The sequence below is a fragment of the Cynocephalus volans genome, chromosome 1, assembly GCF_027409185.1.
Source record: "Cynocephalus volans isolate mCynVol1 chromosome 1, mCynVol1.pri, whole genome shotgun sequence".
NCBI lineage: Eukaryota > Metazoa > Chordata > Mammalia > Dermoptera > Cynocephalidae > Cynocephalus > Cynocephalus volans.
Genome location: NC_084460.1, coordinates 55,697,965 through 55,720,819, shown reverse-complemented (window position 1 = coordinate 55,720,819; position 22,855 = coordinate 55,697,965). Strand labels below are relative to the sequence as shown.

At 54.0% G+C, this 22,855-nt stretch overlaps 1 protein-coding gene across 1 annotated transcript in view; it reads right to left on the bottom strand.

The window, feature by feature from the left end:
* Nucleotides 1-295: 295 nt before the first annotated feature.
* CDH4 (cadherin 4) overlaps nucleotides 296-22,855 on the bottom strand; it is a 646,328-nt gene continuing 623,768 nt past the window's right edge. Inside the window, 7 exon segments of the mRNA XM_063107192.1 lie at nucleotides 296-502; nucleotides 3,568-3,732; nucleotides 4,459-4,598; nucleotides 7,784-8,017; nucleotides 8,844-9,077; nucleotides 11,057-11,199; nucleotides 11,899-12,152. Coding sequence (XP_062963262.1) covers nucleotides 296-502; nucleotides 3,568-3,732; nucleotides 4,459-4,598; nucleotides 7,784-8,017; nucleotides 8,844-9,077; nucleotides 11,057-11,199; nucleotides 11,899-12,152 — 1,377 coding nt within the window.

The following is a 22,855-nucleotide window of genomic DNA, read 5'->3' as shown; positions in this document are numbered from 1 at the left end:
GTTTAAAAACAGTGCTTCTGTTCTAAGAAATTCAAGTTAAGACAGAGTGCCTCTCGCTCTCCTGTAGTGACAAGTTGGCTACTGTGATGGGCAGTGGTTGGGTGCAGGGCGCGCTGGTGGGGAAGAGTTTCATGCTGGACAGCTTGACGCTGGGGAGGGCGGGTGGGGAGGGGCCTCCTAAGACACCACTATATGACAGTCTGCAGGGAGAGTCGGGAGTCCGGCTGCCTCTGTTCAGTCTGCTCCTCTGGCGTCCGAGCGCTGTTCTCATTTCAGTACGGATGTGTGAGGTCAGTTAATCCTCTTCGCCGCCTCCGTACATGTCTGCCAGCTTCTTGAACCTGGGCCCCCAGTCGTTTAGGTAATCATAGTCTTGGTCCCCAGAGCTGGACGAGTTCAGGGAACTGACAGAGCCTGCGGTGGAGCCGCTCCCTTCATAGTCAAAGACCAGCAGGGAGTCATAGGGGGGTGCCGTGGGGTCATTGTCAGCTGCTCGAAGTCCCTGGAGGTCATGAAGACACGGGGTTAGGGTGGAGGGTGTGTGGTCTCAGCCCTGGGGGTCTGACGAACAGAATGGGGCTCCAGAAGAGGAGTTGGGGAAGTAGGGCAGGGAGATGAAGTTATAGGACCTTGCATACCTTAGGAGCTCAATAAGTGCTCCCTGTGTTTAACTGAAGGGCATTTCAGAGGACCAACAGAGAAGGGCGTTTACAAAAATGGGATGTGTGTTGGAGGTTGCAAACTGAAACGCTAGCAGTGGCCATGCAAATAGCAGACTGAGGCAAGAGGGCCGGGTGCAGCCTGTGGCCAGAGCTCAGACACACTAAGGCAGTGATGGTTCTTGACTTGACCTGGAGGAAACATGGACCTAGGGTCGCCAGAAGTCAGGAATCAAGTTAAATTAGACAGCCCCAAGAACAAAATTTGGCACCTGCTGGCCAGCTGAGGGTGACTGTGGGAGCGGTGGATGCGTCCCGGGCTCCCTCACCCCACGGTGGGACAACTCCTCGGTGGCTGTTCTGCATTGGCTACTGGAGGTCCCAGTGGGTTGGAGTCCTAGGTGCCCACGGGGTTTGTTGTCAATGGGGCACCTCATGGCTCCTCTGTCCCCTGCCTCCCTTCCCCACCCCTTACCTGTGCTCCCTGAGATCGGCCTCTAATAAACCACCTGCCCTCAAATCGTGTCTCTCGGACTGCTTTTGGGGAAACCCAAACTAAGATCAGAAACTAATTCAAACTAAAACTCAACTCCAGTGGACTGAAGAAACACATCCCCGGCTCTCGCCTGCTGGTTCAGGAGGTCAGATTGGAAGGAGGGCTGGGCCTCCTCTGGGCCCACTGGGTACACCAAGAGCCCTCCGCGAGCACAGGTGACCCCGGCCCTGGGGCCCTGTGGCGATGCAGCCCTCCTCCTCAGCATCAAGGGGAAGCTGGCGCGTGCTGGGCTCCAACTACCTTCAAGGACTGTTTCCCTGAGTGACCCAGCCAGACAGAAGCCAGCCCTGCCCCTTCAGTGCAGTCACCAGACGGCCTCGAGGGCTTTTCTTCACAACCCAGAAGGAAAGTGTGAGCTAGTCAATGTCATGTACATTTAAATATAAGCCCTTTTGCTAAAAACGGTTTCTCGCAGATTCTGGGGCTAAAGACAGGGGGGACAAGATGGTCTCACATTAGGATTCAAGATCCACTGTCTTTTTTGGGAGATGGGGAGAGGATCATAGCTTCCCTGTTTGCAACATCTGGGGTGCAGCAAGGTCTGGGACTGGAGTGCACAGACCCGCCCGCCTCCAGGGGCATCAGGAACACTCACATCTCAGCCTGTGTCAGAATCTAACTCCAAAGGAATCTATTTAAACAGAATATAACCCAGGGGTGATTCAGCGGAGACACGAAACGATTTCTCGGAACATTCCACAAAACATATCAGGGTTCTGGGCCACACATGAAATCTCTTCAACTGCCCCAAAGCTGACACTGCTCAGTCGACATGTGCCTCTGTGATGTGATAATCCAGTCCCCCCACAGTCCTGGGAGGCAACCACACCAGCCGGATCAGGCCCCCTTGCAACGAGCCTTCTCCATCCACTGCCACCTTTTTCGATTTCTTTTTTCTCAGGATATTTATATTTTTCTTTTGTTTTATTTGCTGTCTTTTTTTCTAGCTGCTTGAGTTGAAAGCTTAGAATGCTTTCCAGTTCTTTACTGATGTGTTTAAGACTACAGTGACCCTTGAACAACATGGGGGTTGGGGGTGCCGGTCCCCACCCAGCTGACTTCTCAAAAGCTCAACTGCTAACAGCCCACTGCTGACTGCCTTAGCGATGATAGTCGAGGAACATGTGTTTTGTATGTTACACATATTACATACTTTGTTCTTACGCTAAAGTAAGCTAGAGAAAAGAAAATGTTCAGAAAATCATAAGGAAGAAGAAGTACATTTATGGTATTTTTAGAAAAAACCTGTGTGTGACTGGCCACATGCAATTCCAGTCTGTGCTGTCCCAAGGTCAACTGTGTGCTTTCCTTCGAGTGCCCGGTGGGCCACGCTCAACATCACCCTGTACTGCATGGCGTGTGGTTTCCATTTTTAATTTCCTCTAAGAGTTATTTAAAAGTGGGCTTTTACTATAGATTGAGAAGGACATACTTTTGAGGGATTTTAAAATTTTATTACATCATAGACAGTATGTGTCAGCTGAGCAGTGTCAGCTTTTGGACAGTTGTAGAGATTTCATGTGTGGCTCAGGACCCGATTTGTTTTATGGAATGTTCTGAGAAATCATTTGTTTCTCTGCTGGATCACTCCCTGGGTTATATTCTGTTTAGATAGATTCTTTTAGAGTTAGATTCTGACACAGGCTGAGATGTGTGCTGCTGACCCCCCTTAAAAACACAGTGGGTCTTAGAGACCACATAGTGAAAACCATGAGGACCCAGCTGGTTAAAAGAGCACCAAACATGTGACAGTCTCGCATGGAGTCGCGGCGACAGTAACTGCCGGGGAAGTGGCTGATCGGGAGAAGTCCATCCTGGTTCACATCGTTCCTCTTTCCTTTCCCGCAAAGGAAGATGGAAGCAGGACAGGGAGGTGGGTGTTTGGAGAGTAAATTGAGTATTTCCCTGGCAAGGTTGGAAGAGACGTTTCAAGCTGTCTTTGGCAAAGGGTGATCAGAGGGTGGAGGCATTGTTCACTGGGCCTTTGACGCTGAGTCGCCTCCAAACCCCAAATGTCAGGATAGGCATGTGGTCAGGTGGCAGCTTGGAGAGCGCCACCTCCAGGGCGGTTCCCAATGCACGGGGGACAGCTGGGGGGGGTGGGTTAGGAAGGCTGTTCCCTTTGGCAGTAGGCCAAGTCTAAGATTAGAATTCAGGGGGCTCACTGTACCCCAGTACTGCACCACTATCACCTCAGCTGCTTGTCTTGAAAGGTCTTACTGTGACCACCACCGTCACGCTCACCCAGCCCAGGGGAGGAATCTTAGTCCTCTGCTTTTGTTTGTGCAGGTTGATAGGATCTTATTTTTAGAGACATCCTGCTCAGGCCCTCCCCACTGCTGGGGTACCCACCTCGTTGATGAAGTCACCGATGTCGCCCGGGTGAGGCACCACGGGCCTGACTGGGTATTGGGGCTCAGCACCCACCGGCCGCTCGTCCACCCGCCGCACACCGGGGGCCTTGCTCAGCACATGCTCCATGGCTTCTGGCTGCTGCAGCTGGCTGAGGTCATAGTCCTGGGGTTGGGTGGTAAGGGATTCAGGGGGAGGCCGTTCGGGTGGGGGCAACTGGCAGAGGCACCAGAAGCAGCCACCAAGTGCACCTTGTCCTGTTCTGTGACCTGGGCTGCAAGTGTGCCCGCTGTCCTATTCTGTCCCCTGGTCCCGAGTCTGTCACTGGTCTGCCCCTCCCATGGTGCCCTGCCCTCCAGGTAGGTGTGCGGTCTGTGCCCACCCGGCTGCCTTCACTGGCCTGGCTCTCCACCAGAGCAACCCCACCAGCCATGCAGCTCAGCAACCATGTACCTTCCCGCATGCTCCCAGTGCATGTTGCTCATATGCTCCTCGGGGTGGGGTGGGGGGTATTGAGGGGTCTAAGCTTCAGTGGATTAAAGACTTGCCCTGAGGCCCTCAGTGGCCAAGAGCGGGCCCAGATTCCAGCCAGGCAGCTCCTTGTAATCCACCCTCCTGGGCACCCAGTGCACTGTCCCTGGCCCCTTGACAGCCCCCAGCACGTGGGAGTACCTGGCCATTGGGTGTCACTGTTCCAACCCCTTCCCTCTAGGGCACAGGGCAGTGCTTGGCTGGGGTCTGCGGCTGGAGGGATGCAGGCGAGGGGAGGTGCTATGTGGAGGACACAGGCCAGGCTGGACATGCTTGCCCCGAATGGCCTCCTTGCTGGGAAGGGTCGAGTGTGCCTCTGTGAGAGCCAGGAGCCAGCCCCCAAGCCCCCGTGGGCCTCACCTGGTCCTCCTCGCCGCCGCCTTCCTCGTCATACTTGAGGATGTTGTCACGCACATCGTCCTCGGGGTCAATGAGCAGCTGCTTTGTGTGGCGCTCCTTCTCCCGCCGCTTCATCCACACGACGAACAGCAGGACCATGGCTGCCGGGAGGGGCTGCACTGTGAGCAGGTGTGCACACGCACATGCCTCTGTGAATGCTGCGTGTGTCTGTGCGGCATGTGTGTGCAGGCATGCACATGAGCATGGATGTGTGTGTGCCTTTGTGCATAAGCACATGTGCATGCATATGTGTGCCTGTGTGAGCATGCGTGTGCCTGGGTGTGCAAGGAGGTGGCTCATATGTATGTGCACGAGCAGATGCATGCATGCTTCATGCATGTCTAAGCATGTATACATGTGTATGTATGCACACACATGTATATGCATGTGTGTATGCCTGTATGTGAGCATGTGGATTTGGGTGGCATGTGCATTCATGTGCTCATGTGTGTATATATGTGCATATGTATGCACAGATCTGTGTGCATGCCTCTGTGTGTGCATGCTTTACATGTTTGTGTGTATGCCAGTGTGTTCAGATGTGGGTGTGAGAGAGTGCATGTATTTTGTACACGTGTGTAGTGCATGGGTGCACACATTTGTGTGTGTATGTGTGATGCACATGTATCTGCACACGTGTGCTTGTTCATGTGTGTGTGCTGCTTCCAAGGCAGAGCTGGACTGGCTCAACCCCTCTTCTGCACTCACTGCCCTGGCACTGGGATGGTATTTTGAGACATTTATCTAGTTACTATCCCTCTGTGTCCTGAGGTGATGGCTAGCTCATGCACACTTCGCTGCTAGGGGGCAGGACGACACTAGGGGTGAGGGCCTCGCCACAGGTCTTTTTCATAATCACTCTTCTGAACAGCAGGAGATGAGGGTGTTGGTGGAGGAGGTAAAAGTGAGGGTTTTCAGGCACAAAGTGTCATAGAAGGAGGGGGAAGAATTATTCCCATGTTGGAAAGAGGCTCTGGGAGGGGGCAAAGGAAGAGAGGGGAGCTCAGAGAGGGGCCTCTGAGGGGACCTAGGGGTCCTGCATCCTGAAGGTCCTTGGGGAGGGGTCAGTCCCAGGCTGGAAATAGCAGATCAGCCTCGGCACAGGCAGAACAGGAGAGGGTGACCCGTGTCCGTCCCCAGCCCCAGGATTGCTGGAGCCCATGTGGCAATCCGGGTGGATGGAATGTGCTGGATGGATGGGCAGCCCCACCCAGCTCTGAGGGGTAACTGGGAGCAGACCAGGGGGCTTTTCTCACTACCGCATAAAATTGGGGTGCACCCCATACAATCAGACTTTCAGGTACATGTGGAAATTTTCAGGCACATGTGGAAATGCTCTCACCCCTGTGCTTGCAGATGGAGGGGCTTCTCTCCCACCCGAATCTCTCCCCTCCCTGAACTTTGTAGTCCATGTCCAGACCTCCCTCCGGATGCTCATGCTCATTTCTGGACTCCTGGGTGCCTCTGCTTCCAGGAAAAGACTGATGGCACCCGTCGACTGCCCTCTGCATTTGCTTCTTGAGTTTGAATGGCATGGACTGCGTCTGGTGTGGCTCCAGGAAGAGGGAGCACTGCCCGGCCCCCATGAAGCTGACACACACCTGCTCCATCACATCCTGCCCGCGGCCTCTGGTCATCCTGCACTCCACAGACAGGACAGACACACTGCCGAGTGCCACAGGGAGGGAGGGGTCGGGGCACAGGTGGCCACCTATTCTGAAGAACGGTTCTTTGGTTGGTTGGTTGGTTGTGGCTGCTGGAGAGCTGGGATAAGGATTCTGAAGCTGGGTGTGGCTCTGTGGGTGAGGGACAGTGTCTCCCATGAATGCGGGAGGGCGAAGCGGCAGCAGGGGACGCTGCTTGGTCGGGCCCAGACTGTGGAGAGAGGGCACTGAAGGCTGGGGGGAGGAGTGCACCGATGGTGCGGGCGGCTGAGACTAGAACCTGGAGACTGGTCTCCGCCGGATGCATGCCACGAGGTCAAGACGTGGCTGAGAGCCCCGTGCCAGCTCACGGCAGTGCGTCGCTTGCATTTGCTGGACACGGAGGGGCATGGCTGAGGAGGGAAAGGTCACTCTGATGCTTGCCCCGACGTGCCCAGCAGGGCCAAGGTGCTTGCAACTGGCAGGAGCCGATCTGGAGAGGCATCTGCCACTGACCCTTGGCACCTGGCCCACCCCAGCAGCCCTTGAGAAGTGGCCTAGGTCTCCCCGTGGGGGCTTGGCTCCTGGCTGGGCTGGGGGTCTCCCACCCCTGCCCCATGGTAGGTGCTGTGAGCAATGGGACCCCTGGCCAGGGTGGGCGTGTGTCCAGAGGAGATGTCTGTGAGGTGTGCCCCCCCCCACAGAGACACCTTCAACCTCTGTGGAGCCATTTCAGCACCCTGACATAAAGAAGTCCATTAGGTGACAATGGCTGTTAGAATAAGCCTCAGAAACAAACACAGACATGTAGAGGGTGACAGGTCTGGAGGTGGGGAAAAGGCAGGTCTCAGGAGTCAGTGTCTTGCAGGTGAAGCTAACGTTAGCCCCGGGGTGTTGAGTTGGCCACAGGGCCGGGTTTGCAGAACGCCTGAGTGGGACCTGATGCCTGGCTGCGGCCTATCCTGAACGTGGGGGGGGGGGGGCCCTCTGGCTGGGCGTGAAGTAGAGAGGAGGAATCCCAGCCCTGCGCCCTCCTCCCTGCCTTGCCTCCCACCCTGGTCCCTCGGCTATGGCTGGACCAGGGCAACTGCTAGATGGGAGGATGGGAGAGGTGGACCCCTGAGGTCAGTTCTGAGCATCTCTCCCCTCCCCGACAGCCCTCACTCCTGTTTGGGGATCCAAAATGTGGTTCTGGGAAACCCAAAAAACTGGGTCATGTGACCTGGACATGGCCAAAGAGCACACTGCATTCCCTGGCAGGTGACTGGTTCCAAGGTGTGGATTTGAACAGAGCCAGTCCAATTAGAGGGAGCTCTGGGACTTTGGATGCTGACAGGCAAGGTCCTTCTCCAGCTCCACCTGGGAGCTACTGCAGGCATCTGAGGCCATGGGGGTGCCAGCCCCAGGATGCAGCAGGCTCTGGGAGGCACATGGGGAGAGGGAAAGGGGCCAGGCCAGTGGAGACAGCTTGAGCCACTGGGACCTGACAGTGGCACGCGGCCCCCATTTCCTGCAGTCACATGGACCAGTTCAGCTGGGTTTCTGCAGGGAACCTTGAGAGGCACGGGGCAGACCCAGGTCCTACCTCCCCTGGCCACCCCTGAGACAGGTGCTCACACCCATGGCGCCCAGACCACACTCACACAGAAGAATGACGATGCAGATGAGGATGGCCACAATGGCGCCAGTGCCCAGGCCAGCTGCTGCCACCGCACCGATGGTGGTGCAGTCGCCGTTGTCATCACACGGGCACACCTTGACCTTGATGACGGACGTGTTGGACAGGGGAGGGTTCCCAGAGTCTGTGACAGTGATGGGGACGTCATACATCCCAGCCTCCAGGTACAGGATGCGCAAGCTGAGCTGGGCGTAGTCACCTGGTGCAGAGCAATGGTAAACGTTCAGCAAACGTCCAGCCCTCCTTCCCCAGCAAGACTTCCAAAGGAACAGTCTAGGTTTGGTGGCATGGGAACTTAAAATATCTGCATGGCTAACATGCATGTCACCATTAGGTGAAAAGACACTGGCGATGCAAGAAAAAGCCATCGCAACACATAGGATGAAGAAATCATTTTTTGAATATATAAAGGGTTTTACCAAATCAAGTAGAAAAAACACCTCCCCAAGAAAAAGTAGGCAAAGGCATTGAACAGAAAATTCACAGAAGATATAAATGGCTGATATGACAGCATTTCCACTGGTAGTTAAGAGATGCAAATGGAAACAATGACTTTTGGATGTAAAATTGGCCACATGCTTTCTAAAACAACAATATTCAGTGTTGGTGAGGATTTGAGGAAACAGGCACTCTCCCGGTGGAAGTAGAAATTGGTAGAATGTTTCTAGAGAGCATTTTCACGGTGCCATCAAAACTTCAGAATTTTAACACCCTTTGGTACAGCACATCCCCATCTGGGAAAGTATCCCAAGGAAACACATCAGTCAGGGCCCAAGCAGATGACAGCTGGCATGGGAAGGAATCAAGGACGACCGCGGTTACAGGAGCAAAGATGTTCATGGCTGTGCTCCTCAAAGCAGCAAGAAACCGGGAGTGACTTACTGGCCTCACGGGGGTGGCGTGGAGAGGGCTGAGCAAGCGAGATAAGGTGTTGCCCGTCCCCGTTGCTCACTCTTCCTGGGCAGACTCAGTCTGGCTCTCCCCACGGCTGTGCCCCTGTGGGCTCGTGCCCCAGGTGGGCTTACCATTTAAACGGGTGATGGTCCAGTTCTTCCGCACTGTGGCTGGGACGAAGGGCAGCTCAAAGACATAGGGGCCGATGTTGGGGTCGACGTCCGCGTCGGCCGCTGTGATGTTGATGGCATTCAGGTTGGGTTTCTCGCAGATCTGCGCCTCCTTAGGCAGCAGCTCAGGGGCGTTGTCGTTGATGTCAATGAGATAGATCTGCAGGGTCCCGGTGCCACTGGCTGGGGGGATCCCTGCGGGACAGACGGGGTGACCACGTAGGCTACTCCTGGTACTCCATGACCATGGCCACAAGATAACACGCATCAGACCAACCCACAGCCTCACACAGGACAGACACACAGATAACCACACATAACACTCAGGGACACATCTGTAGTCCCACATGGGATGGCCCCCCTGCCCCTACACTGCTGCATGCTGGGCTGATCCACAGACCCAGTTGTAACCTCAAACCTGCACCGATACCTACCGTTTGCTCTAGGCAGCTGCATACAACCTGTGGCAGCACAGACCATGCAGACACGCAGCCACCCTGACCACAGCTGCAGACATGGACACGCACACACACGCGCATGCTCACCCTCCAGTGACTCAGCTGCACAAGATGGTGCTCACCCAGCTTAGAGCCAGGTGACCTGCAAGCCTGGCCACACACTGGGGATCCCTCTCCTCAGGGGCCCAGGGAAGGGCTCTGAGGATGCTGGGACTCCAGGGCTCTGCATAGGACCCGTGAGGGTTGGGACCTGCCCTCCCACATCTTTCCTAGCCTGGACTTTTTGGGGCAAGGCCTTTCCTTGCTTTCCTGAGCTTTCCTGGCCCGACCCAACAGGGTCCCTGGTGGCCGAGAGCCCTGAGCCCAGGCACACAAAGAACTGCTGCTCCTGGAACTAAGTGTGAAAATGAGAGAGGGAGGCTCTTGAGATGAGCTGTGGATTGGGGTGCACCCCTGCCCAGCAGGCGTCTCCACAGAGGTCCCTGGGTCTGCTGAGCCCCCGACTCCTTAGGGGGCTGCTCCGACCCCTGAGCCCCCTGTATACCCAACTGCTGCCTTGGCCCATGCCTGTGGTGCTGGTGGACATGTGCCGGGTGGCCAGAATCTGGGGACAGAGATATGTTCCATCCACCCTCCAGGCATGGAGGCTGTGGCACCAGCAATGTGCTGACCTCTGCCTTTTTAAAATTTTAACTTTAATTTTTTTTGCAGTTGGCTGGCGTGGGGATCAGAACCTGTGACCTTGGTGTTATGAGGCTGTGCTCTAACCAACTGAGCTCACCAGCCAGCCCTGACTGCCTTTTGATGACATTTCCGACCTGACATTAACCACAATGGTTTTTGCCTGAAGCAGTCGGAGTGTGTAAAAAATATATCCTATGGGACGTCTGTCTTCCAGAGGACCCTTCAGAGCGCACAGAAGGTGAGGCAGCTTGGGTGCCTTTGAAACCTGCGTTGAGACGTGGATGGTGACTTGCCACATCACTGGGAGAAGTGCAGGGCACCTGCCCAGCCGCCCAGCTGGACTCGCTTGACACAGTGCCTGCCATGGGCTTCCTGCCGCCCCCCATGGCGGGCCGTAGGTGCGGTTATGATCCCTCTCTCACCTGACCTTGGCTGTGAGCCACTGCGGGAGAGGATGTCAAGGAGAGAGGCTCCGCCACCAGGGTCTGGTGCTTTGCACAGGCTGGCTGCATGGCCTGGGCTTTGGGGACCCGGTTTCCCTTGCTGTGGGGCCAGCTTGTGCGACAGCTACGCTCGCTCACGAAGCTTGAGCTACTCTGCTCTTCCAAGAACCCACCGAGGCAAGGGCTGCTGGCTAAAAGCATTTGAAAGCTATGGATTTGGTTTGATGCCTCAGTGTACAGATGGGGAAACTGAGAAGCTGCTCGGGTTATGGAGTTAAGCAGGGATGGGGCTGGGAGGGCTGGGTAACAGCGGGAACCCTCGAGTGGGCATGTCTGAACAGCTGAGTCAGTAACAGTCGTCAGATGGAACAACGGGGGGAGGAGTGCCTGGTGGGACACAGTGGTGACGAACCCCTCTCACAGACATCACCTCGTACTGTCTAGCCCCACCCCCAGCCCCCAGTCCCCTGGGCGTCTCTGGTGACCCTCTGGTGCCCGCTGGCCTCTCATGGTTTCTCTCACCACTGCCCTCCCTCACCCACAGACCCGGGAAAGCCATCATGACAGTCGCCCCCAGAGCAGGGCACACCATTGTCAGCTGCCAGGAAGGTGGCCTCGTAGACATTGTTTTTGACGTAGAGGGACTCGCGGTCAAGGACAGCTGCCGTGGTGATCTGACCATTGGTGGCGTTAATGTGCAGCCAGTTGGCAGGGTCTGACAGTTTTGAGTACCTGCGGAGAGAGGAGGTGAGGGGCTGAGGAAGGGTGGAGGTGAGTGGGGCTGCCTGGGGCCTCCACCCCTCCTCATTCCCCAGGGTTGGGCAGGTGCACCTGCCAGCCACACAGCCCAGGGCCTGGCCCATGTTTGTGTCCTCGGGGTCCCTGGAGGCTGTGTCCTCCTCTGGGGCTCCCCTCCGCCTGTGCTGGACCCTCCCACAGCAGGACAGCCCATAGCAGTGGCTAATTGTCTCTGAGCTCTTACTGTGGTGGACAGTCCCAGCCCTGCAGGGACCCCAGGAAGCACGTGCTTTCACTGTCCCCATTTTACAGATGGAGATACTGAGAAACAGTGAGGGTAAATGACTTGCCAAAGTCACACAGCTAGAGAATGAAGCCAGGATCAGAGCCCGGCCTGCCTCTAGACATGATTGGCATCTGGATACTCCCCCTTCTCATTCTGCTGATCAGCTGCCATGTGCTGGCTGCACTGTGTGACTCCCAGTATTGGGCTGTCCCCTGGATGGGGGCTGCTGTTGCTTCCTGCCTGGAAAGACACCGAAGGTTGGGGAGGCCCCTAACCACCCACCCAGGGACTTTCTGGATTTCATAGGGCATTTTGGGACTCTTCTGTATGGAAAGCAGGGAGCTGAGGGTTGGAGGCCCCTTCTGCAGGGCCTGAAGGCGGGTGCGGGGGCTTTGCCTGGGACCTACCTCACTGCTTGCTGCATGAACCGGTCAGGGTCCACGGCTGAAAAGGTGGTCAGCACGGTGCCCGTGGGCACGCCTTCCTCCAGGCGGATCAGCTTGTGGTTTGAGGGGAAATAGGGGGCCTCGTTGACATCCATGACGGAGATGGTCACGCCTGCTGTGGACTGGAAGGACATCTGGATGCCACTGGCCAGGGGTGCCTGGTTGGACACCATCACGGTCAGCATGAAAGCTCTGTTCAGCTCATAGTCGACGGCCTGGAACGAGAGATGCCGGTGGTGGGATGGGGGAGAAGTGGGCGCAGCTCCCTGGGGCATGGGCCTGGGCCAGCAGTCCCCAGGGGGTGGTGGGACACACAGGCTGGTCAGTCTCCACCTAATTCCAAGTCATTTCCTGTTCCCTCTGGTCTGTTTTGTATCCAGAGAGGTCCCATCTCCCACGTGCCCTAGTCTTCTGGCTTCCTGCTGGGTTTGGCCAATGGGAGGAGAGAGAGGTTGGGCCCCTCCCATGGCGAGGCAGTAGCTGGGCCCCTCTTCTGGTGCCGGAATGCCATGACCCCACCCTGCTCCCTCACTCCAGGCATGGTAGAGTCTCCTGCTGTTGCCTGCCCAGTGCTGCCTCACCAGGGTGGTGAATTGAGGGGTGGCTCCCAAAAGATATGTCCACCTGGAACCTGTGAACAGATGGGGTCTCTGCAGATGTAATTAAGTTAAAGATCCTGACATGAGATCATCCTTGGACGAGGTCTCCAAAGACAGAGTCCCTTTTAAGAGGAAGGGAGAGGGATAGTTGAGACACACAGACACAGGGAGAAGGCCATGTGAACACAGAGGTGGAGACTAGAGGGATGCAGCTCCCAGCCAAGGAACCCCCAAAACTGTCAGCAACCACCAGAAACCAGGAAAGCAGCAAGGGACAGATGCTCCCCTAGAGCCTTCCAGGGAGTTCAGTCCTCTGACACCTTGATTCCAGGCCTCTGGCCTCCAGACCTGAGAGGGAATACCCTCCCAATTTGTGGTAATTTGTTACCGCAGCCCTGGGGCACCAAGACACCAGGTCTGTGGCTCCCCTTCCAGGATCTGCACGGCCTCTGCCCTTCCATGATTCCCAGTTACACCCTTTGGTGGGCCAGGACCCGGACTGATAAATACTAGAATGGTTCTACTGTCTATAGCTCTGCAATTGGTGATATATTGTAAGAAAATCTTGCTCAAGCCTCCTCTACACATTTTGGGGATGGAGAGAATCTGCACAGAAGCAGCTCAGGGCCCTGAGACGTGGGCCTGTTCTGTGGTAAAGCTTGCAATGGTCTCGCTGGAAAAAACACAATGTGTTGCTATTGCATTAAAAAAACACTGCTTAGACCCATGCAAAGTAGCACGTGCGTGATTCTTCATTGCGGTATTACTTGCAGAGGCAGTGTATTGAAGCAAGCCACAGGCCCGCAAGCAAGGCCTGCAGGACGTGCTTATGGTGGAGACATGCACAGGTGCAGAAAGAACAGGGAAGGCCTCTGTGCTGAAGTCAAGAGATCTCTAGGATCTACTGGTGAACAAAGAAGCAACACCCATGGAATGCTGCCTGTTGTGTAAAAGAGGGAGGAGAAGATGACTTTGCATATGTGTTTGTTCATATTTGCAGAAAGAAACACTGCAGGGATAAATCAAAAACTAATAAGAAGGTCACCCATAAGCAGAGGGAAGGAAAGGGGCAGAGGTCACAGCTGGTCTCTCACGGTCTCTCTGAGCACTGCTCTCCCTCACTCACAGACCCAGGATGTGGGAAAGCCATCACAACAGGAGCTGTGTATCACATGTCTTGTCATACAGCTTTGAGTTTGGAGTTATAGAATATCTTATATTCTTACATTTTAGGTATTACAAATAAAATTATATATAATGGCAATCTCTAGAAAATGCAAACAAACTAAATTAAGTGAAACTAACTGTATGTCAACTGGTAACATAACTCCCAGGAGAATGATTCTGAGTGATTGGAGCACAGTATCAGATGGTAAGTCCTTCATGAGACTTATTCTAAGAACCATAATAATTATAAAGAAATCCTAAACTCATTTGGTCTTTTTGCTGTTGGTAGTGATTTTGGATTTGTTATTTTTAAACATCTTTATGTATATCGTAGGATAAAGTAAATAAGCAATTATGTTCATATTGTCAGGAACAAAGATTTTAGTGTAGGAGAAATGAGATATAAGTATAAACTTAATAAAGGTAAGTAAAACCCCTCTGAAGTTAGATCTGAATAAAGTAATCACTTGAATCAGTTAAATAAATTTGAGATAACCAGTCTGATAGAGTTTGGATGTGTTGTCCCCTCCAAAACTCATGTGGAAATCTGATCCCCAATGTGACAGTGTTGGGAACTGAGTCATGGGGGCGGATGCCTCATGAATGGATTAATGCTCTTCCTACGGGTTGGGAATTAATGAGTGAGTTCTCGCTGTGTTAGTTCCTGCGAGAGCTCATTGTTTAAAAAGACCCTGGCACCTCCTCTCTCTCTTGTTTCCTCTCACCATGTGATGTGCTTGCACCTGCTGGCTACCTGCCACTTTCTGCCACGAGTAGAAGCAGCCTGAGGCCCGTGCCAGACGCAGCTGTCCCAGAATCGTAAGCCAAATAAACCTCTTTTCTTTATAAATTACCCACTCAGGTATTTCTGTCATAGCAACACAAACAGACATAATACACAGTCCAAGCACAAGCTCTGACATTTTATCTCCTGGCTGTGCACACTGAGCGTCCAGAGGCCATGCAGCTCAGCAGCCCTGAGCACCTCCTGGGCCCAGATGTTGGGGTCTACAGACCACTCCTGATTCTGGCGTGAGGAAGGATATCAACAAGACAAATCTGGGGTATCTAGTTGGGCCACAAAGCCAGGAAGCTCTCAGAAATGGATGGCTTGTGGTGGAAGGACATGGGAACCAGCTCAGGAGGCTCCACTGTGTGAAGGTGGGACCGTGTGAGCATGAAAAACAGTAATGACTGCTGCTGATCAAAATACATGGAATATATAAAAACCTACAAATTCTTAATAATAATAATGAGAAAATAAAAATGCAACACACAAAAATTCCTTTTTCACTGCCAACTGAGTGGTCCCTAAAAACATTGGGGTCTTAGTCTCTGGAACCTGTGAATATGTCACCTTCTGTGGCAGAAGGGACTTTGCAGATGTGACTCAGCTAAGGATCTTGAGATGAGATTTGTTGCCACAGCCACAGGCCGCTCACACAGTCACAGCTGAGAGTTGAAGGTGACGGTGATGAGAGGTGAAGAATTAAGCTTTCATCTTGCTTTTCTGTTGGACTCTGTCTTAGTTTTATGCTATTTAGTGGCTCAAAGCAACACAAATGTGTCTTACAGTTCTGGGGGTCAGAGTCAAAGATCAGTCTCACTGGGCTCAAGTCAAGCTGTCGGTGGGCTGGTTCACTCCAGAGGCTCTGGGGAGAATGTCTCCTTGACTTTTCCAGCTTCTGGAGGCCGCCCGTGCTCTGGCCCTTTCTTCCATCTTCAAAGCCGGCAACTTAGAGTCTTCCAGCCCTCTCTGTTGCTCTGACTTCTGTGTCTGTCCTCACGTCTCCTCTGACTCTGATCCTCCTTCCTCTTGTAAGGAACGCTGTGATAATCCAGAATAATCCCCTCATCTCAACATACTTAATTTCAATCACACGAAATTCCCTTTTGCAATCTAAAGCAGCATGTTCACAGGTTCTGGAGATAATAAGGACAGGGGCATCTTTGGGGGCATTATTCTGACAACTATGGACCTGTATTTCAGAGTAATTGTGGGGCCCTTATTGATGAGGGAAAGCTCTTCTGTAGAGACGAATTCCAGCCAAGGAATGCACAGGAATGACAGAGTTTTAAAGTTCCATTCTGTGCCCCTAATGGAGAAATTAATTTGGAGCATGATTTTGCCCCAGTAAATGATGAGCCACCATACTGCAGGTACTGCAGGGCACAGAGCACCAGGCTGCAATGTGTCTGCCATCATAAGGGGAAGTCAACTCTGCAATGGAGGGTCAGGCTCAGGTGACCACGAGTGGGACAGCCAGACACTGTGGGCTTCTCGACGTGAACTGAGCTGCAGCCACGAGGCTCCTCACCACAGACTGACCCTTCGGCTTTAAATCCCCGGTTTCAAGAAATTTGGGAGAGTGAGAGACAAGCCCTCTTGCCTGCTTTGGGGAAGGGAATGGATAAATCTGGAGTGTGGGATCTTCCATAAGTCAACTGGCCCTGTGTCTTCAACTGATCAAAGGCGGGTGGAATGTTCTAGATTATGAACAATTCAAGAGACAATGCAACTAAATGCAACGTGGGAACCCTGTGTGGATGAGATTTGAAAAATCAGACAGCAAAGAGACAGTGTTAAGAGCACTTAGGGAAGTTGGATATGAATGTGTATTGGGTGATAGGAAGGAAATGCAGCTGATTCTGTGAGCGCAATGATGGTTTGCGGTTTCGTTAGCAAGATGTGTTTTTGAGGGTGATGCATTCTGACATATCTCGGAGTGGAAGGTCATGAGGTCTGGGAATTAAAAAACATACATCAGCTGAAACCATAGATGATACTCCATGGCAGCATGCCAATTACCACGAAATTACAGGTCCACAAGGTCTTCGTGATAAAGGCGGAACGAACTTCTGCTTAGAGAGGAGCCTATCTGCTTGTGGAGCTGGTTTCCTTCTAGGAACCCGTGGCTTCTGGCGGCAAGGGCCCTGCTGTTGCCCTGATCCCTGGACCCTACTCAGGGCCGGCTGAGAAGTGCCTGCGGCTGAGCGGGCTGAGCCAGCGCCGACCCTGGGGCTCCCCCATTGCTTGGCTCTTGATCCTTGTGAGCATTGACAGTCACACATCTGGTGCATCAAACCCATGACTTCTCAGCTTCTGCTACTCAGTAAGATACTTAAGTACGAAAGGAAGGAATTTAAAAATTAAATAAATAACAGCACTGGATGGGCACGGAGACTGAGACAGTGGCCCGTGGACGTGGGTGGCTGCCCTCCAGGAGGGTCTGCAGGGAATGCAGAGGTCACCCCTCCCCCTACTGCCCTCATGACCTTGGGTGAGCACTCATTCTCCCCAGGCGTGGTCTCTCCAGTTGTCCAAAGGAAGGGGTGGTCCCCACGTGCCCCCCTGAGACTGCAGTGAGACACTGTGCCCCTGAGGCTCTGCTGACGTCCCACCTGCCTCTGCTGTTTGTGCTTGCCCCTCCCCCATGCTGCGGCCCCCGGGCAGGGCCTATACCTGCGCCTCTGCCTCAGCGCCCAGCACAGTGCTGGTGTGGTCCAGCAGTGCCCCATGGGTGCCGGGGATGTAGGGGGACAGCCTGACACCCCGTTGCTCACTGCCATCCCCCTGTGCCCATGTTGGTGCTGTGTGCTTCACAGGTGTGTGTGTGTGGAAGGAACCCTGCACCACCCTGGCAGGACTCTCCATGGCCCAAGCTGACTGCAAGTCTGACAAGGCTCCCAGTGCAGAATAACCCAGCACCCCTCCACTGAAAGTTACCACAGGGGACTTCAGGCCAGAAACTGTGACCCCTCCCTCAGGTCCAATGCTGGCTCTTCTGTCTTTGGATTCCAAACACCTCCAAGTACCCAGCACCCACTTGCACCTGCACTGTGTCCAGGTCACCCCCCAACCACAGCCAAACAGCTGCCAACACCTGTAGCCCTTGCCCCTGGCCTCCCAGGGGTTGGCTGGGGATGGGGCCATGCCGTTTATGAACAGGCCACTGCTGGAAGGGATCTTTCCCCCACATTTATTGGCTCACGTCCCTGGGGGACATGTAATAATCCTGCACGTTGCACATTAAAAATTATGTTCCTCAGTCTGAGTGAGGAGGCTTTCCAGAAAGACTATTATGGCCAATCAAAGTCCACAGGAGGGTAAAATAAAACATATTTGTAATGGAGAAATCAATAGGTAATTTGCTCCAACAGTTTCAATTAGGGTGGCTGGATATACTCCCCACCACTGGGCCTGGCTGCTGCCCACACGTGAGCCTTTGCTCAAAGGCAGGGGCTGCACCCTGAGGTGCGGGCAGGCCGGGGTGGGGCGGGCCGGGGCACAGCAGGGAGAGCTGTGCTGCACCATCAGGTGGGAGGCTGGGACGATGGAGAGCTGGGATGAGGGAGGCCAGGACAATGGGGGCCTGGGCGAGGGGGGCTGGGGCAAAGCATTTCCACTCAAAGCCTCCCCGGGCCATTGTCTGGGGGAGCAGTTACCTGAGCTGAGGGTACCACAACCCCATAAGGGACTTGCTCCCCCTGCCATTGGTGGCGGCTCACTGGCTGCCTCAGGCAGGCCTCGTGGCTGCTGAGACGGGAGCAGAAGGAGCCAGTTCTCGGCTTTGGGGCTTCAAAAGCTGAGGCCGGGAGTGAGACAGGAGAGAACCTGCAGTAAGTCTGAGCCCGTTTTTCTCCTTAGAGGAGCCTGAGATTTCACGGCTGGGGAGGGACAGAAGAGGTGGGGGCAGGGGAGAGGCTCCTGGGGACAGTGGGATGGCCACAGATGGGAGGCGTGGAGAGGTGGCAAGGCTCACAACCCCCCAGGGCCAGGACAGCTAGGGAGACAGGATTGGGGGTGGGGGGCAGGGCAGGGACCAGGAAGACCTGCCTGAGGTGACTGTGGGCTTCCTCTGACCCCAGGAATGAGGGGAATGCAGCCAGGACTGTGGCCCCAGATGTCACTGGCAGTAGCCCAGGAGCTGAGGTGCCATCTTCGCCCAGAACACAGACCCAGGTGGACAAAGAAGGAGGCAGAAGAGACCCCAATCCACACCTTACCACCCCCTGGGGAGGGGCCAGAAACACCAGTGACACTGTCTTAGAGAAGCATGTGCCTGGCATAAGACTGTCTCAGAAATCCCCTCTCAGCCTCCCACTGCTGATGCTGAGCTCCTGGTGGGCTGGACCAGTGACGGCATTGGGTCTGTATGGTACATACACGAGAGGGGGCATGATGCTTCTGAGGGACTTAGGGAAGCCACCACATGGAATTAAAATGATCTTCATGCCCTGGGGAAGGAGCCAGGCAGAGTGGCCGGGCGGGTCCTCTCCCAGTTCATGATGACAGTGACGACGGCAATGGCTAATCCTGCCCATTGAGTCCTCGCTGTGTGCCAGGCACTGCCCGAGTCTCCCTGTCCAGGATCTATTCTAATGTTAGCAACAAACCTCAGGGCATAGGCCCCACGACTTGCCCTATGTTCTGTGAGAAGAAACTGAGGCACGGGAGATGAAGTGACTGGCTGTACTAGGGGTAGGGAGTGAAGAGCCAGCATAGGAACCCAGAACATGTGCCCTCCAGGCCCTGGGCCTCCCCTGAGGGGTGGGCAGTGGGTCCCTGTCCTGTCCTGCCCCAGCCCCTCTGGAAGGATGGCGTCTCAGCCCGCGAATGTGGAAGCAATCTGAAAACGTTCTCTAAGGTGAAACATCCCCAAACTAAACACTTGCCTTAAACAGACTCTAAACTGAAATTTAGAGAAAAGCTCTATATGCAGGACAAAAATAGAAGGGAAAGGAGAGAGGAAGAACGTGGTTCTGCTGCAGAGTCCTGCCCAGCATGCAGAGGCTGTGACCCCGGGGGACGGTGCTGCTGTGGCCTGTGCGCTCTGCTCTGAGAGTTTTACAATGGACTTTGAATTTACACACGGTAAGTTCACTCTTATGGACTGTGACATGGGGCAGCCACCTGCGTCCACAGTCAAGGTGCAGAGCAGCTCCTCACCCCGAATCTCTCTCTCTGCCCCTTTGGGATCCCTCCCTTCCCACCCCCTGCAGCCACAGACATATTTTCTGTCCCTACATCTTTTTCCAGAATGTCATGCAAATGGAGTCATACAATATGCCACCTTCTGGTTCTGACTTCTGTCACTTGGCATGATGCGCAGGAGATCCACCCTGAGGTCATATGTATCAATCAGTGGCTTGTTCCTTCTGACGGCTGAGCAGCCTTCCATTGTGTGACTCTTGAATTCTGAGAGCAGCTGGGTAGAAGGCACTGTAGGGTCTTGGGTCTTCTGGGCTGGGGACCCTCAGCTGGGTCAGAGGCTCATGCTGGCCCATGAGGTCATGGACCCCTACCCCCACCTCCATGCCCTCCTCACGGCACCAGGAAGGTTTCATGCTGGTCAGACGGTAGTGGCTGGCAGTGCCATGGATGCCCTGGAAGGGGCCTGGGTTCTGAGCAGACACAACCCAAGCAGCTCCTGGCCACCGGCTTCAAACCTGCATAACCTTTTCCTGAGCACAAGGGACACATCAGTTCAGACAGGCAAGACCAGCAAGGAAGCTTGCCATGTGAAGGGTGGTTTGGGGAGCAGATGGAGCCCGGCTCCAGCCCAGCTTGCACATCGCTGGTGTGGACACTGCATGAGAGTCCTCAGGCATGTTGTTGGTGAGACGGGCTGACAGTAGCACCTCCCTAGTGGGCATGAGGGATGCAGACAGTGCGCCTGGTGGTGGTCGGCTCCCAGTCAGTGCTACTACGATGACCATGTTACTGATCGAACAAGCCTGGCCTGAGGTCCTCAGCAGACTTGGGTGCTGGAGACTGGGGATGTGCAGAAGTCAGGACAACACTAGTTCTCCAGCCCTTCCCCAACCTGGGGCATCCCTTCCCTGAGGGACAGCGGCTTGCGTGGGAGCCCGTGCTGCAGGGACTGGGTTTGCACCTCCTGTTCCTGACGGGGAAGAGGGATACTGTGAAAAGGCGAAGCATTTCCTGAGCCCCAAACACCTGAAGATTCTCAGGCCCAGGTTCTGTCTGCGCAGGTGGGCACCAGCCTCACTTCGTGCAGGCACGTGGCACCTTTTCCGTTTCTGTGGCTTTGGCAGGAGACGCGGTGTGGTGGCACACCTGAGTGGTGGGACTGTGATCCTTCCCCTGGCTGTGCCTGTGGCCACTTTCCACACCCCGTTTACTGCCTCTAGCCCCCCGCACCCTCCCACTTTGGCTCAGAGGCTTCCTGCCTGCAGGGACATGGCAGCCGAGCTTGGTGTGAATCAGTCTCTATGAGGTTCTTCTCAGGGAGTGTCCTCAGCCGGAGGAGGAACCCGAAGGGGGAGATTCCTAATCCCATGGAATCAATTCCCAGGGCGGCATGGCCGAGGCCCTCCCAGGGGACCTCAGTCCACACCTCACGGATGAGTCTACACTGCATGCTCAGAACAGAAGAGGGGTCCATGGGCCTGCAGAGCTGCCTGACCTGGCGATTCACTGAGTCTGTTCCACCTTCCGTGGCTGAGATTCTCTGCACAGACCCTGCCCTGAGGTGGGCCACCCAGGGGCGCTCCCATCACTGCATGGTGGGCAGAAGCCCCCTTCCCTGAACGCCTTTGGGGCCCGATTTTCCCTGCCACACTGAGCCAGAGTTCTGTCCTTTTCACTAACCTCTGTCCTCTTCTTGCTTTTATTTCCAGCCTGGGAAGGTCATTTCTGTGCTGGTGGGTGGCTTGTGTCCCAGCCACAGGAGCGACTCTCCCAGGTGCAGGGGCAGGTGTAGACACAGGGGCTGTTCTCATGGTGCTGGGATAGCCCTTGATGCCCCTCTTGGGATCTGAGCTGTGGGGCCAGAGAGGCTGGGAGGATGTGGGGAGGACACCCAGCAGGCCTGGCTGGGAATAGTGTGCTGGGTGCAGGCCAAGGCCCGTTCACTCGGGAGGGCCATTGTGGGGCTCCCTCTGCAAATTCACCACTCACTCCTGTCCTCCAGCCTGGCTCAGTTTCCCATTCAGGGTCACCTGCCCATGAGCAATGTTGCCTGGCAACATGGCTGATAGTTCACCTTTGTGGCTTTCTAGGGACCAGCACTAGAAAGTTAACTCAAGGTCGAATGCGTCGGTCAGAAATGAGAAAGGGTTTTGTCACATCTTTACTTACAATAATGGTATCAGGAAAGAAACGCCTTAATTCCGTGAGAACCTGTGCTCACCGATCTCGTTTCCACCGCTGGGGGAGCTATTGAGCTAATGCCTTACTCAGAAAATTCATAATTGGAGGGACGAATTAAAGTCAGCTTGCCCTTCCTCTAAGAACTGTATTTCAAGATGAACAAATAGCCTTACTTGAAGAAGAAATCTTATGAAGCATTAGGGTTAGAATGTCACAACATATTAATTTACTTTCAAACACTTCAGCAAAAAAACAACAAAACAATCTAGCAAATGTAGCAAAATGTTAATAATTGTTAAATCTAGGTGATGGATATATATGGGTTCATTTTACTATTCTTTCTGCTTTGAAAGAATGTTTGGAAATTTTCATAAAAAAGTAAAAATAATGAAGGAATTTGTCAAGATATTCAGCAGACTGGGTCTTCAGCAGCTTGCCTGGAATTCTGTATTGGATTATTGAGAGGAAAAATATTATTTGGGGAGGTTGAGAAAAGAAACAAAGAGTCCTAGAGGAAACCCATTTTCATCCATGTGGCGGATGTGCTGGTGGTCTGCTAATATCTGGCTCTCCTTCTGCTGTAGTAGCAGAAGTTTTGTTGATGTGCCCAGCTGACAAACTATGTTATCCGGTATCTCTTCTGGCTAAGAATGACCATGTGACTAAACTCTGCCCAGTAAGATGTGAAGAGATGTTCTGGGAAAGTCACTTAATAATGAAAGGGGAAACTATTCTTCTCCCTCTTTGCTCTCCTGCTGCCTATAAAATATTTGTGATGGTTGGAGCCCTGGCAGTCGTTTTGGACCATAAGGTCCTCTAGAGGATGAAAGCCTTGCACTGCAGAGCAGAAGGAAGGAGCCACGGTTTCTGTTGATTATGGAGCTCATATTGGCTTCAAGTGCCCACCTCAGTATTTCTCTTACTTGAGAGAATAAAGTGTACAGGTATTTAAACTTCTGTGTTTAAGTCCATGCTACTGGCAGCTGAATGCAGTTTCTAAATGATGCAACCCCAAATTAAAGTTGCTTTTTCTTAC